At 39.1% G+C, this 17,181-nt stretch overlaps 1 protein-coding gene across 9 annotated transcripts in view; it reads left to right on the top strand.

Annotated features, from left to right (window-relative positions):
- OSBPL9 (oxysterol binding protein like 9) overlaps nt 1–17,181 on the top strand; it is a 66,306-nt gene that overhangs the window by 15,695 nt on the left and 33,430 nt on the right. For 6 of the 9 annotated variants that reach the window (XM_074876069.1, XM_074876067.1, XM_074876068.1 and 3 more), the window contains exon 4: nt 11,828–11,904. In XM_074876069.1, coding sequence (XP_074732170.1) covers nt 11,828–11,904 — 77 coding nt within the window. Of the gene's footprint in view, nt 1–610; nt 679–5,523; nt 5,606–11,827; nt 11,905–14,343; nt 14,429–17,181 lie in introns of those variants that run through there. The other 3 variants (XM_074876075.1, XM_074876073.1, XM_074876074.1) reach the window with 3 other exon arrangements.

Raw genomic sequence — 17,181 nt, 5'->3', positions numbered from 1 at the left:
GGTAGAAAGGGTAAGGTACTATATAATTGTTATGCACTCCTTAAATTATTTTATCTGCAGCAGTAGGACAAAATACTGTGATAATATTGACTAGAGAACTTCTATTTTCTGAATGTTAAAATCCTAGGGAAGTGTGATGAAAATATTTTTCAACTAACATTTGTTAGTCCTTTTGCTTTTCCTCTAAAATGTAGTGACTAAATCATTTAATTGCTTTGCATAGAGCTGAAAACTGTAAATATCCAAGAGGCACATTTGCATTTAAGCAGTCAGATTAATTTATATAAACTGGAATAATTCTATAACCTATATTTTACTGTACATATTTTTAAATCAGTGATTTGGAAATGGGAGTTATCATTAATACTGCTGTGTTTGTGAGAATGTTTCTAATGAGAAATGTTAATTGCACACCATATTGTCACTGACATCCGTATTCCTTGTGCTACAGTTCTTCCTAAATGCTGCTGCTGCTATACTCTGGCTTTTCACTGCATTAAGCCTCATAAACATACCTTCATAAATGCTGAGCTCACAGCAGTACTTAAATCTACTGTTCCCAAGGATAACTTGATAAAATGCAAGCTGATTGCTAATGCAGTAATTGAATGCCATACTATGGCAGTCTTTCAGTACTGTGAAGCTAAATACTGCTGAATATTTGAGAATTTGATACAGGTAAATCTAGAAATCTCTCATCTTTATTTACTAAGATATACCTTTTTTAATATGTCTTATTTGCAGTGATTTCTTATATGCTATATTCTCTTTTGGGTAGTCAGATGTTTTAAAATAAGTTTGACTGTATTTGCTACAAGTAATGTTCTACTGCAAGTAATATTCATAATTTTTGAACACCAGTTTTGTCACATAACATTTCATGCTTTATAATCTCAATTTGTGTGCATTTCATGTCAGGTCAGGATTCGTGTATGCTCCTTTAGTGTAGAACTAAGATCTTGTACACTATTTTCTGTACTATGTTCTTTCTGTTAGTGTATTATGAGGATAACACCCCTGATATCCAGAAAATTGTAATGATACAAGCACAGTATTAATATATGTGGCTGTAATGTGAAAATGTGAAAAGACAGGTAAGATATTTGTGCTGGGATATTTCAGTATGAAACAGCTCTGTGGAACTGTAGTTCTTACGGTCACTATAAATCTATTCTCACCTCATGCAACCCTTGTGTCATATATATAAAATGTTTGTTCATTATATTAAATTAATTCAGTATTACACAGGCTTTAATTTATGTGAAATATAGGTCACTATCAGTCATGAATGGCAAATAGGTAATAATGTTAATACTAAAAAATATATTCTGAGACTACATAGGATACGGAGAACAGATCCTAGGAATAATCCAAGAAAACATACAGTATTCCTAACAATTTCTTTTTAAGATTTTTTTTTATACATGATCCAGATAGAACTTTTGTTCTGTGAGATTGTCGTAACTATAGATACATTCATCCCTTATAAAAGAAGTCTTGTACAAGAGAAGACTGCTGCAGAAATGGCAACTTTTTAAAAGATACAATCTCTTCCTTCCTCCTTACTGCCTTCCTTCATTCTCAAAGACAGCCAGGGATCCAAATAACCTAGAGCCTAGATGGGAAAATGTCAGAACTGTAAAAATACCAAGGTTTCAAAGATCTGCTGACCTGTGTCTAAGTTAGGGTTCCATCTGCAGTGGAACGGTTTTTCCTTCAGGCTCCAAAAAAAATGTTTTCATGTACTCAGGCTTTAAGTACTGATTGGTGAAGACTTGAATCTTCCTTGGCCTCAGTGAAATTTTGCTGACAGGCAGTGATAGAATTTGAATTTGGGAAAAGAATGAAAAAACTTATACTGGATTAATTATTTCTTAATGTCAGTTGCTCTAAATTGCACATCTGTCTAACACTCTAGAGATGTAAGTAATGAGATGAAGGGCAAATAAGTCATTTAAAGATGTCTGGTCAACTTCTCACAGGAATGTTGTTCCCATATCTGTATGTATATGTGTAACTGAATTTCTGAAGCACTAAACCTCCAGCATCTCCCACTAAGATTTGTCTGTCACTGGATCTTGGTAAATTCTGAGTCTTTCCACTGTGTAGTTCATATTTTGTTGATGCCTGTGACAGTCTCCCTCTATTCTGTTTGCACCTGTGCTTCCTAGTGGCTATCTCTGTATTGACCATTAGTAAAAGTTAAAAAGTTTTTATTACAAAGAAAATGCAGGCTTTGAATGATGACTATGTAAATATCAAATGATATCCATGTACTTAGTACCTGGGTATAAAGGAAAGAAGTGTATTGAATAAATATGGGCAATAAAACAAACAGCATGTTTTGGTTTTACTGTCAGCGTAACTTTAGCTCTCCCAGAGTGCCCAGCAGATTTTTTTCCCTTTATTTTATTGTTACTATGGCTGTATTGATACCTGTTCACATTGGAGGGGGGAGGGAGCGGTAGAATGTCCACAGAAATTTAAAAAAAGATTTAAAAGTAATGTATTTCATCTCCTGATTGGTCCTTGTTTGGTCATACTGTATATCCAGTTTCATGGCTTGATTCTAAGGCTTCTGAATTAGGGAGATCTCAAAGCACTCCCTCATGGGGTTTGTTCAGATTAAATGCAAAAATCCGTTCAAGTTGCTGCAAGACATTTGGGATAATACTCTTACTCTAATGTACCATTCTGTCAGGAAGCTCTTTCTTGGTAATATATTTTATCTGGCTGTAATACATGTCCCTGTTCTAAATGTTCCATAACCTTCAAACACTGTGGGTTGTTTGTTTTGTTTTGCTTTTTTCTTTTAACATCTTCATATCATTACCTAGCTATAAGCTCTTTCCATTTGAAAAGTCAGTTCTTCTATCCTTCGTATCATTTAGCTGCTCTTTCTGCTACTAGATGCTCATGGCTTAAATTCAAGAGTGGGAACATGATGTTCAATCTGGCAAGGGTATTGTTGCCTGCCTGATATTGGAATTTGTGTCTAATCTGAAGCAATAATGGTTTTTGTTTGAACTGAAATACTTCACTAAACACGCATTGTATACAGAAACAAGAATTCAGATTTTTAAACTGCTACCTGAAAACTCAGCTCTTATTTTTACAGCCTGCAGCACAGTTCCTCGGAAGGCAAATCAGTCTTGTAATAAAGGATTGAAAGGTTGGAAGCAGTCCAGTGCATTGATCTGAGATGATTTTGCTTTAGCTTTTGTCTTTCCTTTCCTATTTCTGCCACAAAAGTCTCTAAGAAATGAAGCATGGATGTTGCTGTGCAATTTATTCTCCTATTACATGAAAGCTGTCAGCTAGTAAAGGGAGATTTCTCCTTCTTCCCCATCCTGAACCAGTTTCTAGCTTGACTTGTGACTGCCTACCATCCCAGCTGAAAAAAGAGGCGAGATATGCACAGGAAGAGGTTGCCTTAATGTTACAGAAGTAGGGAATTTTTCTTAATGTGGGACACAGCTAAGGATATACCGGGGTCCACAAAGGCCTTAGTTGCTGAGCAGTATCAGAATTTGAGATTTTAAGTATTTGTATTAAGTATCAAAATTAAGTATAATGGTTTTAGACCCGCATTTCACCACTACTTGGGAAATAGTCAATATCTATAATCTTCTATAAAACCTGAACATTGTTCACCAAATAAGATGACAGGAAGCTGATTGCTCTTGTGATATGAAGAAGCACTTTAGTCTATCAGATTACCCAGTTTAAATAACAATTCATAAATTGCAGCCTTTTCCCCAAAAAGCTTGGAGAGCTTTTTTAATTTGGTACTGAAACATCCCTAGAAAGAGATTTTGGTGTGAAATCTTGGTCTGTGCTGGTTTCCTCAATTATGTTTATAACTGCTGTGACCACACTGTTTGTCCTAAGCTAACATTTTTCATGGTCTTTTGGTGTTCTGGTGATGCTGAAACAGTGAAGTCCTCTATGCTATGCTCAATGGTGCTTTTATATTACAGAGGAGGATGAGCAGCTATGTTAAAGAGTAAAGCTTCCAGCCTTGTCTCTTCATACATTTACATAAGATCTGAGCTACTTGTTCTCCACCCTTTAAGTGACCAGCTCTGTGCTGCACAATGTTCTGCATCTCATCCTCTCCCAACTGGCAAAACTGCAAAATTCCTCTGCGAACCAGAACTAGCTTTAGCTTTTGCAGTATGATTTTTCTGTCTTCCTCTCTCTTCTGTCTCCCTCCTTTTTGCTACTAATGCATTATACTCATATTTTGAGTGGTTGGAGTCTGTGACCAGAGCACAGGGAATGGTGCGTGGTTGTGCTTTTACTGTTTCATGCAGTTCCTGCTTGCGCTTGCAGCATCCTGTAGTATAATTGTCTATTTTCTAATTGTACCATGAGTATGCCATTTTTAATGGGGCTACTTCCACTTAATTTTTATGATCATATATAAACACCTCTTCATTTTCCATTTCTTGAGGCTGAAATAGTAGATTTCAAAATGTATGTTAAACTTGAGAGTAGCAAAGAAAATAATACCTTGAAACAGTATCTGTGTGATGTGTCCGATTGTTTTCTTTTTTCCTTTCTCTAGAAGAAATAATATATTTATTGCTTGTTACTTTTGGCATATATATGAATCTATTATCTCAGCTGTACATATGATACATGGCAACTATTTTGGAAGGGAAGAAATGGTCAGAAAAGGTCTCACTATAAGGAGAGGAGGGATACTGAGAAGTTCAACGCTCTTTTCCTTCTTTTTTAACAAGAAATTCCAAGTAGCAATAAACTTGAGTTTGACCTGTTAAATTGAGAACTGTATTATTGGCTAAGGAAAACGGTTATATTTTTGTTCCTCTATTTTGTTTCTTTTTTTAGTTCAAGCCAAAATATGGTTTCTACCTTAAACTAGTAGTTTCTGAGCTAATTCAGTGTGATCTGCAATGGCTTTTAAATGCAAATATACCTTGAAAGCCATTTCCACAGAATATACTATATAAAGTATTATTTAGTGTTACTATTACTGGTATTTACATATTGACATTCTCTAGTGAAAACCCAGATACTTGCAGGTTGTCCCACATTCAGAAATTTCTAATTGCAAAATTACACGTTGTGTTGTATGAATTCCCAGACAGAACTAATAGCACCTTGATTGTGCCTTTCCTTTGTCACACAAGTTTCCACATGAAGGTATGTTTATGGGCTGTTTAGAAAGCTTGCTAAAAAAGCTTTTGAGATTAGGTAACAGTGAAACAGCAGTTTAGTTGGTTTCTCGAGATCACAGATTAATCTTACTAGTACATTGTACACAGGAGACCATTTGATGATTTTTCTTTGGACAAGATTAGACTTTCCGTTTTGTAACTGCACAGGAGTCTTCTGTAGGTACAGGGAGATCAGACTGGTCAAACACCTGCAGAATGAAAGGAGGGTTGATTTATGTGTGTGGGTGGAGAATGGCATCAGGGGGAAGATTATTAGTAGAAGGGAGAATAATGACTGTGACAACTCCAAAATTACGATACAGAGGAAATAAAGTACTGAGACTGTTCAACCTACTGACAGATGTGGGAGCTGCATGTGTTAGCAGGGTATTTGTAAGCAATGAAACTACAGTATTTTGGTAAGACTTATGTGAAACCTTGCATGTTTTTCTATGGTTTGAAAGGCCCTCAGTGCCTTTATAAAGCTATTTGTTTAGCCACAGAACAGCTCTTTGATGTATGAATTTTCCACCTTACTGCACACTACTGATAAAATCTCTCTCCATTGAGGTTGGTGGCAAAAATCCTATCGATCTCAATATAGTCAGAATTTTATGTCTATCTGATTATTTGTGTGTAAATATACTACATTAGTTCTGCGCTTGGCTGAGAAAAGACAGGAATTTTGCATCAAAATCAGTGGAAGTTTTGTCAGAATGAAGGCTGCGTAATTGATTCTATTGACTCTGGATGTAATAGACTTTTTCTAATGAGTTCTGCCTGTAAGTAGGTCACAGTGAATGAAAATAAAATATGCATTTCATTTTGTGACAGTATGGTGTATTTATAAGTAGGCTAGTGATTTCTTTAACTAATTCTTGAGGTTTTTCTTTCATCCTAATGCCCATGTAGATGCACACAGAAAAAAAAAAAGCACCAGTATGCTAATTCTGAGGTGATATGTTTTGTATATTCTGTCTTCCAAATACTGCTGTGCATGACCTAGAAATGCTAGTGGTAAATGCTGTATCGTGGAGCAGAGTTGTTAAACTTGTTTATATCTAATCTTTAGATGCTATCAAGCTTAGGCTAGAAAAAGTAATCTGTTTTATGCTGTACTTTAACATTTGGTATATGTTATATAAACACATATAATCTCTTCACAACAAAGTAAATATTATAGGAACTCTAAATTACAAAATTTATTCTCTATTTGGGAAATTAATAGAGGCTGAGAGCATTTAATGTAGTTGCATTTCATTTGCCTTCTTATCCTCATAGAATAGAACTGTTTAAAATCCCTGCCATATCTGACTTGGCAGTTTGGGAAATTCAGAGATAAGAGACTATTTTAGGAATTGTAAAATATAATTTTTCTGGATTACAGAAATTCCTCAGTAGAAGCAATGATCTTGTCTTTAGTAGTTTTTTCATTCTATAATTTTCTCCTTGGTAAAATAATTGCTTTCCTTTGTAGCTCCTCTAGGAAAGAGTTGGGAAGTTTTTTTAGTATAAAATGCATCCATTTTATCTTAAAATATCTTATGAATAAGCTCAACCACACAGATCACAAAACTTGCATGTCTTTGAAAACATTATTATCATATCAAATCTCACTGTAATGCACTTACATACTTTTTAAGTGTGCTTCTCTGAACTAGTCATAAATAGGACTGTGATTGTGTTAAGCACCCCATGGTTCAGATGTCACAATAAATTATACAGGTACCTTTTTGAAGGATGGACTATAGACACAGAGGAGTGAAAGGTTAAGCATATACGAACAAATTGTAATCTAGCTCATAAATACTGATTCAAATAAAAAAATGTAAAAATAGCTTAACTGATATAATCACGGTAAATTTGCAATGTTTCAGCCATTAATGATTCCAACCTCTTGAATACAGAAGTCAAATATATAGCTCTGTCTGGATTTAGCTGGCTGCACGTGCAAATACTCACTGTTAAATTGCAGTAAAAACTGAGTTAATGATTCTGGTACTTGAAACAGAGAAGAGCACAGGGACTGTTAGTGTTCTCTCAACTGCAGACAGCATTGATATTTTTGTGGATTGTTGATGCCCTGGTACAATTTGAATTTCAGCTGACAAGTTAACTATCGCATTAACCCTGCAGACTAAGAACCACAATGAATATTCATGTAATATAGTGGGGCCCTCTAATTTCTTTTTCTAATTAGTATAAAAAAATTGGAAACATTTATAAACAGCTGAAGTAACACCTTTATGTTTTTTGAGTGCCAAGTATTGCTCATGTAGGTGTCTTGGTCTTTCTTATTTATCTTTTGTAATACTGTTATTCTAGAGACAGCCTAGGAGAAAGTAACTTGTTTCTCTCGCCCCCTGCCCTTCTCTTTCTAGATGTCTTGTGTCAGGAGGGACCAGAGATCATTCCTCTATTTTTATATACGCACAGATACTAGTGAAATTCCTTGGACTAGACAATAATTGGCTTATCCCAAATACGTTGGCAGAAATAAATTCTGGAGTAGCTTTCCTATAGGAATTGGGGAGGGTGGGAATTAACTTTAAAATGGAGCCTGATCAAATAATGAAAAAAGTTGGAGTGATTTCAGGGTATTTGAGACATAGGACTAATGAGTGAGGCATTCTTGTCCCCTATCTGCTGAAGAAAGCTTCCAGTGAATATTATGTAGTGTGCATCGCAAACTTTTTAGCTGAAAAGCTATTAGAGCTTTTTCTTTGGCCAAAGTTGCCCTCCTTAAATGAAAAACGGCTTGGGTATCTAGCTTTCCCTACAGATGGGTAGATAATGATCTCTGACCATTGTGTGTAGATTTTTCCCATAAATTGTTTCTGAGTGTGTTGGCTAATCTCTTTTTTGAATGTTCCCATTGATTTTTTTTTTTTCATCAGTGATCTTTTGGCAGCTGTTCAGTTCTAAATTGCTTTTACCATTAGGGAGCTTTTACTTGTACCTAATCTCACAGCAGCCATTTTGATTAGATTTAATACAACTTTTCTTGCAGCTCGCTCTACTAAAAACTGCATCCTACTTTTTTCTCCATGGTTTTCCTAAAAGAGTGTATGGAGGAAAGCCAGGAGAATCTGCTGTTGAGGATGGATGGTCTGAAAGTTAAACCAGTGTCCTGAACAGAGAGTGCTTAAAAGGTTACAATGTTGGGTGTTCCGTGCAGCAAGCAGGCTTCTCATGGCAGTGATCCTGGATTTATCATGGCCGAAACTTTGTCGTAGTAGCAGGGTTGATGAGATTCATGTGTTCTACCTAGGGATTGATCATGCTATGCCATAAGCTTGCAATGTCTAGTATACGAGGAAAAGATACAGCTTTTTTCCTTCTGCTGAACCCTGGTAGAAAGAGCTATAAAAGGGCTATTAAAGGAATTGAAGCTTCAAGAGTTTAGTTTGTTCATGAGCATGGGAAAGTCAGTTCAGTTTTGGAACTATACTGATTTGGTTGGTTTCTAGGTCTTCCCTGTTGCTGTAAGCCTTCTCTGTTCTGTTAGTGGTTCATATACAAGTCTTAATGTGATGACCTTTATTAATGGGCTACTGTACATTGAGATTAGTGTTTAATACAGTGACCTCTTTTTGCTGGCAGTATGGAAGGTCATAGGAAGTCTGTTGCAATACAAGGATTAATTCACTGGTCTGCAGCTTAATTGTTCCTTTTTTAGTTTAAATAATTGTGGGCAAAAAATTTGAACATGGGATTTTTGAATCCCGTGAATTACTTCGTAGCTCCTCAGTGACTTGTACCCCAGTTCCCCAGTAAGATGTTCTTTGGGGTTGGGAGTTGGCTGATTGGAAAAAGCACAGAAAAACCAGAAAACAAACCCAAGAAACCTTACACACGTTGACGTATGTTAACCACCACCACTTTGAACACACCTTTGCAGAATTGAAGCATTGATACGTTTGAAGGACTGAGATTATTGACACAGGTAGCTTAAGGTTAGTGTTCAGTGGTGACTGGTATAAGAAGCATAAGCTTGATTAGTATGTCTGTCAGGACTAGGCAAAGGGGCCTGTTCTTGTAAGCAGAACCAAAGAAGCTAATAAGCATTAAAATTACTGTCAGAGGAAAATATACCTGATTCTAATTGACTAATTCAGTAATTGAAATTAGTGTTAAAGTGTAAGCTATGCTGTGAAAAAAGAAGTGGGTGTTTGTGTGTGCATGTGTGTACCTAATGTCAAAAGAAAAATCATAATTTACACATTGCAAAATATATTTGGCTTAATGCGGTCATCCGGGCAGTGTTCATAGGATTTCTGTCCCTTCATCCTTTCTAGTATCACTGCATTATAATCTTGTCCTCAGCACCTACTTCGGCTTTTCAATTAAAATATAGATAACTAGTAGGAAGAACCACTGTAAGTTAGAAGTTTGTTCTAATGAGTTTTTGAGAGTATTACAAATGGCAAAATCCAGCTTTTTAATACTTGCTGCAGTTCCTGCAGGAAAGTTATTTACCTGCTGTGCCAAGTAACATTTAATTACTTTAACTTCTTCCTACAGACTTCCTTTGTGCATATGAGAGCACTTTGGGTAGTCACTTTCCCTTATGTCTAGTTTTTATTTGTGCAGGTTAGTGGTATCATTACCGGAATACCCGTGGCAATTGATCACAATTTACTATTTTAAAAGAACAATGAGTAGGGATTGACTTGTATCTGGGAAAATACATATTTTTTAAAAAACTAGCTAGATTTTAAACTCGGCTTTTCCTTTTACCTTGTGTGTGAAGTTTTGCCCCACTGCTTTGTGAGGCCACCTCATCAGTGAGACTCAGAGCAAGTTTCTATATTAAAGAGACATTCTTACCTATTTCTCACAAATGCATAAATAGTCAATTATTTCCTGATGGTTTTGTTAATTTGACATAATTAGTGTATATATACTGAAGTAAACAATGCAATATGTATATCTTGATATTGATAGGGTTTTCTTTGGGGAGTCTAGAAAAATCTACAGCTTCCTTTTTCTCAAGGCAGGGGGGCATAAGTGAGAGATCCTTCCATGGATTTCTGATTCTCCTTCCCTTATCCCTTCCTCTGGCCTATGAAATACCCTTTATAGGAATGAATGTGTGAAAAAGTAATAATTTCCTAAAGAAGAGTTTATTTAACATATTTGGAAGACCTGTGGTGGCTTTGAGTACAGATGGGTTTGAGCTGCAGAATTCCAAAGAATAAAAGCAATGGAAACATAAGGGTGAGAACGGGAACACTGAAAACAAAGCATTTTGAGGCTGGAGAGAGAACTTTCAGTATGTTCATTTACAAATATTTCCTCTGAACTCCATAACAAAGAATTCAGATAGGAATCTTAGTTTTCTGATTCATAATAGGTGCTAGCTCACTTAAGTTTTCCTTGCTTTTAGCAGGCTTCCTGTTTCTCTTAAATACCTTCCACTTGAATAAGGAACTAGAAACAATTGTCCAAATTCTAAATTTGTATATGGGCCAGTTAGTTTACAGTCTGTTTAATGCCTGGGGATTTTTCTGTTCGTTCTTCACCTGGAGTCCACTGACTCTGTCTGCTTCTGCATTTTTTAAACACACTTAGAGCACAGCAAGGAACTTTCAAACTAGCAAAGTAAAGGTGGCATGTCTGTACTGAGGGTAGGGGGGGCAGAAAAGCAGAATCAGGGAAAACAAGGGGAAAAAAAGGCAATGATAGTCCTTAGTCTGTTTTGATCTGTTCTTCATCTTCCTTCTCCAGTTCTACTTCTCTTCCTTGTCCCCCCAGTCCTGAAAGCCATTCACTGCCTCCTTTAATCATCACTTAACATACTGCTTTCTTAACTATCACTGTCTGCAACTGAGAAGTATAACCATCTTCTTTTGTCATTACATCCTGACTTGGATTCTTAATTAAAACTGTATGGTGGTCTGTCGCAGAAGTATGAAAATATTATTGTGTGTGTGTTGTTGTTTAACATAGGTTCTATTCAGTTTTAGAGTAGGAGTGTCTTGAGTTTAAAAAATGTTTATTATATACTTCAGATTATTCTTTGTGCTTCATTATTCACACTGGTGACCTGTTAGAAGTATTTGTCCTGTCTTATGAATTCATACCTGAAAGGCTAACTTATTCAAAGTTACTATGTCCACACTGAAGTAGAATTACTGGATAATTTAGTACAGGTTGAACAGCTTCTTGTAACTAAGAAAATTTAAAAATTACTTAAAGAATTAAGTGAGGAATGTCTGTGCAAACTCTCTTTGCATGTATGCCCCTAAAAATGGACAAGGGACAGATGATCACAAATAGCAGCGATGCAGAGCTGTTCTTATATTTATCATATTCTTTTTTTTTTATTTGGCATATATGGTACAGAGTCATTAGTAGAATGATATTTCTGCCCAAGTATAAAAGCTTTTTGCGTGCACGATTATTTAAAACATCTCTCCAGTACCGTAGAGTAGATTAACATAATAATGTTACAGAGCTGCAACCACAGAGAATAAACAGGATACTAAGACAACTGTGGAATTATGTCCTTGGTGACTTAACAAAGATAGTAAGGTTTAATTTCCAAATTTAGTGAGGCCATCAGATCTGTTTACTTATGGCTTTTCATATATAAGACTGCATATAATTGAAAAATACCTTTTTGAATACTTTTTCAGCTCGAGATGCTGATGAGAGAGAGAAGTGGATTCATGCTTTAGAGGACACCATTCTCCGCCATACCCTCCAGCTTCAGGCAAGTTTCACTTTCACCTTTAAATTGTTTTACTTTTTTTTTGCAAAGCCATGAAATACAATGGCATGACTGCTAATATCAATATATGCATTCTATAGCCTATACAATCAGATATAGTAAGACATCCGTATAGGTACCTAAGATTAGGTTCAAGTTTTCTGTTACAATTTTTCTCGTCTCACCATCATGAAAACTCAGTATAAGATTTCCCTTTATTAACTCATGTTTTTCATTGGTGGTTCCAGACTTACTGTTGTACATTTAGGTGTTGGGGTTTTTTTTAAACTAGGAGTTAGTCCTTGTTGGGTCAAGCCTGTTGTGTGCTTGTACACCACCTAATTTTGAAATTAAAATGAGACAGCAGCACTGAACCTCTTTCTGGATGACAGAAATGGTAAACAGCTTATGTTTGAATCCACTGTGTAAGCTGGATATCGGTAGTTTTCTGGTTCTAATAAAGAGATGGTTGGACTGATGATAGTTCTTAGCACTAGTTATCTAAGATCAGTTTCTGGCAATGTTCTAGGGTTGGACATGTCTATAAGACTTGCTAAACCTTTATTTTTGTCCTGGAGAGAAACCCAAATTCTCTATGAAAGGGATTGTTTCATACTTGGTTTGATGACAGCGTAGAAATTTTAAAACAGGTATTCACTGTTTGTCTTGAATAAAGGTTTGGTATGCTTTTGGAGTATGGCAAGAGAATTAGGTCTCTTAATGATTGATGCTGTGTGAAGAAAGATACATTAAAATCCCTAATACCACAGAAAGAGAAGAAGCTTATAAAGACTGATTTAGGTGGCATTTGACCAATCTAAAGAGTTAGAAAAGGCCTGAATTTATCCCATCCAACTTTAGACACTTGTGTTATCTCAGTCAATTTACGTTAATCTCCTGATAAACAGTGGCTTTCAACCTTTTTTGACTTACTAATGACCCCTACAAATTTTCTGGTGGATAGCAGATCCCTGGATAAAAAGTCAAGTCTGACAATCAATCAGCTTTGTAACCCTTGTAACATGTCATGGATATTTTAGAAGTAATCTCTCCATCTGGACACAGTGGCTGACCACAGACTGAAGAACTCTGCTCGAGAGTGGGGGTGAGGAGACAGAGATTATCTAGAGAACAAGATGTGGATTTAGAAGGGCTGAGTTCCCTCCCAAGGGATGCCTTTTTCCCCATCCTTGGCTTGGAGAAAGTGAATAGGTTAATGTGAGTGGCCCTATTTAGGGTCTGAAATGAAGTAAAAGGAATCTGTGCAGTTTTTTCCACCTGGAAAACTTTTTATGGCTTGGAGATGGAGAGTACAGAAATGAAACACCAGAATACACTGTGGTTTTATCAAAATGTACACTTCCACGCTCTCTAGAAATTGTGATTGTGGTTTTATTGGCAGATATGGATTTCATGATTGCAGCTAATAATGGAACTGTTTTCTATTACACAACCTGTTCACATTCCAGGAGTTTTTCAAATAAGTAAGGCATATATATAAAAAAGCCGAAGTTAGTAATTTATCTAGTAATGTTTGAGGGAATAATTAAAAACCTAGAACTTACTACTAAGAAACACATCCTCATCCCTCTTAAATATGTTCACCACTGAGCGTAATACCTCATGGGCCACAGTTGTGTGCTAACCATTCATTTTCAGGAGCCTTCTTTAGTGTGGGGTCATGTGCCCTTTTTGTTTCCAAGGCCCTTATTTTTGGACTAGCTGGAATACTGTTCGCTTACACCCCAGTTCAGAAACTGTCCAGGCTTGCCATCTTCACTGGCTATGCTGAGCAGGTACTGATTTAAGAGTGAAACGGGACTGTACTTCCTTGCAAACTGTCTGTCTTTGGTGGGTTAGGAGGAGAGGTCTCCATCGCAGTTCCCTTGGAGAGCGCTGGGGCCTCGCCCACGGGATGTGCTGGCGGGAGGAACAAGCTTGGTGGAGCCTGGGCTGGAGTCACGGCGGCTGCCAGCCGGGCCGACAACCCCGGGCAGAAACCACCCGCCCCAGTTCTGACAGCCGGCCCGGCCCCGCTGGGCTTTACGAGCGGGCTCTCGGCTCGGCCGCGGCCGAAGCCAGCGGGGCCTTTGCCGGGGTGACCCCGAAGCCGCCTTCCTGGTACCCGGTCCGGCCCGGCGCGCAGCGCTGCCCCGAGGGTCCTCTCCGCCCCCGCGCACGGCAGCTTTTGTCCCAGTGCCGGGACGCGCGGCGCTGAGGCTGAGGCCGCCCCCGCCGCGGCCCGCAGGCCTCCCCTCACGGCAGGGCCGTTCCCGCTCCCGGGCCGTTCCCCCTCCCGGTGACCGCCATTCTCCGGAGGGCGGGGCGCGCCCCGCCCGCCCGCCAATCGGCGGCCGCTTTATTCGTGATGTGAGCGGCGGGGCTGGGGCTGAGGCCGCCGCCGGGCCCTTCCCTTCCCCGCCCTGCCCCGCCGCCGCCGCCGTTCCCCCCGCCGGAGGCGGCGCTGCCGGGGCCCGGCGGGCGGCCAGCCAGCCCCGCCGCTGCGCACGCCTGAGGAATGGCCGGTGTGAGTACGGGGGAGGGGGGGCGGGTGTCAGGGCTGCCGGGTGCCCGCCCTGAGGCAGGTTCCCCGCCGTGAGGCCGGTCGCCTCCCCGGGGCCGGTCGCCTCCCCGACTGGAAGCCGAGGGCTGCCTCCTCCCCGCGCCGGCCGAGCGGCTCTGGCCGCTGCCGTGCCCTGCCCTGCCCCGCCCGGGCAGGCGCTCGGGGTAGCCCCGAGGAACAGGCGGCAGAGACCGGCGGTGGGCAGCCCCCCGGGCCGCGGGGCTCTGCGGGGCTCCGCAGGGGAGGCGGGTACTGGCGTCCTGCGCGGGGGGAAGCGCGGAGTCTCCGGGAATGGCTTTGATTCCTTCCCGGAGTGCCGCCGAGTTTCTGCGTGCCGGAGGGATGCTTCCCTCCGGTTACAAGAGCCCGTTGTATACAAACACGCCTTGGCTTCGATTAACATTTAAAACAAAACGTCACTTCATGAACTTGATGTTCTTTAGCTTTCCTTTTCATTTGGGCAATAAAGTCAAAGGAGTTCTCTGGGAGCATTGTTGTCTCAAGAGATACGGATGGGGGTTTGACTGCTGTGACAGACATTGTTTTCTGTAAGGGTATTTTCTTAAGTTCTTAATTTCTGTCGCAAACAGAAATCAGTTGTTATCTGTCGTGTAAAACCTTTATGCACCTGTTTTTGTCCAGAATGATACATCTCTTCTGAGTCTTTTTTTCAGATTTACATGCTGCTTTCAGTCTGCCTGTTCTGGTACTGGAGTGTTCAAGTTTGGAAAGTCAGACTTTAAGTTTTGTCATGGTGTCAAACGTATCTGTTAGACATGAGAAAGTATACTGAAACCTAGGTAGTTCGTGTGTTGTGTGAGCCAAATCGGAAAGGGTAAGGAATTTATGCGAGGTGGAGAGGTGAAGTGGTGTCTGGGTGTTCTCTAGTCTGCTTAGTCTTGCTAATTTTATTTTTGCCTAAATGTCCTACTGTGTTGTCCTTGAGTCTTTATAATGGAAGTGTTTTTGCAGCACTTAAAAATAATTAAACACGCTTCCCCCCACACCCTTGCAACAAACCTAAACTTGCAAGAATGAGCTACAGTCAGGGAACTGAGTCATAAGTATATAGAATGAGTAAAGGGATCCTAGCTGTCCAGAGGGCTGACAGTTAGTAATGTTGTATCCAAATGGAACAAGAATAGGGAGGAAACATTTCAGATACACTTATAATATATTTTTTCTGAATTTTGAAACTGAAGTCTGTTGTTCTGCTTGCTGTGTTTTTGTATGGCCTTATATTAAAGGCATTACTAAAAACATGCATAGTTCTTCTAGTATTAGCTTTGTCTACTGAAAAGTCCTTGAACAATAGATGGTGTGATAGTATTGGAAGTACCATTCTGAATCCACCAGTGTTTTTCCCCTTACCCCTCCCAGAACGTTACTGTGGTATTACCAGGTCAGTGGCTTTGCAGTGGCAGCACATCAGTTGCTTCACACCCGCAAGAGATAAGGGGAAGGGTGTGCATGGGGTGAAGGTATATTGTGGCCTGGGTTTCTTGTTTGTCTGGGCAGAGGTAGGAGGGTGATAAGTTATCTCAAGTTTTCTGTTTTTCCTCACCAGCATTGTATGGCAACTGGCAATCCCATTCAGACAGGAAGTGCTTGTAGTCTTCTTGTCCTGCTTTCCTCTCTGTCTTTCAAGTGACACCCCACTGCTACTTTGGCTCTGAAATTCTCCTGTGTGAAAATCGCTTGGAGATAACTCCTGTCTTTTAGGACCACAGTAACTTTATTCTTTGATCTGAAAAGTGCAAGACCACTGTTGAAATACGAATCTCCCCAAAACCCACCAGTAACTATACTCTTCTCATGCCTTAAGGGAATTCAGTAAAAAACTGACTAAAGTTTGAAATGGTAAATGGCTAAATGTGTGCATGTATTCTGGTAGTGTTTAGGATCCTGTCTGTAGGAGTCATGCTCACCCTGAGCTGGAGGAATGAGCTTTGCTTCCCCCACCTCCCTTTTTTTTTCTTTTTCTTCCTCCCGCTCCTCCTTCCTCCTGTTAACTGAACCTTTCACACTCATTCTTGCCTCAAATCCCATATCTTGAAATGTACTTTTCCCCTCTGCTGTTGTAGTGGTGCTAAAGCATCTTGGTAAGTGTCTTAAAGTTGTAACGAAAGAGACTGTTCAGAATTGCATAAAAGATGACTAACTACCAACTTGATTTAAAAAATAAATAAAAATACAAAGCTGAAAGTTGCATATTCTACAAATAAGATGGCTTTCATGCTTTTTGAGTAGATATGACAGTGATAATCCACATTAGAGAGTATAAATACTTGCAGGCTACAAAGGATTTTCTACCCAAATTTACGAAAATCCTTCAGGTAATAACCCCAAACTATTTCAGCCTCTAAGTGGACTCACTGTAGGGACAAAGGAAATTAAATTACTGTCGGTACAAAGGTGAGCAGTTTCCTACCACTATAAAAGTGAAAGGAATTAAAAACCCTGAATTGTTCTGTAGCTTGATATTGCCATAATTTAAACAAGGTGCTTGCTTCATAAGTAGCAAATAGCAGGGTAAGAAAACTATATTCAAACAAATGGATCTGGGATGGTTGCTGTTAAGAGTGATACAGTGTCTTATTAAGAGTTACACCATAGCTTCACCAATACTTACGAGTTGGTAATGCTGTTGGAAGCAGTCCTGTCTTGCTTCTAGCAAAAGGGAGGAGGCAACGTGGCAAGAATAGCTGAATTTGTAA

The sequence above is a fragment of the Strix uralensis genome, chromosome 8 (assembly GCF_047716275.1).
Source record: "Strix uralensis isolate ZFMK-TIS-50842 chromosome 8, bStrUra1, whole genome shotgun sequence".
Taxonomy (NCBI): Eukaryota; Metazoa; Chordata; class Aves; order Strigiformes; family Strigidae; genus Strix; species Strix uralensis.
Note: the sequence above shows the minus strand (reverse complement) of the source record. Positions and strands in the feature narration are given on the sequence as shown.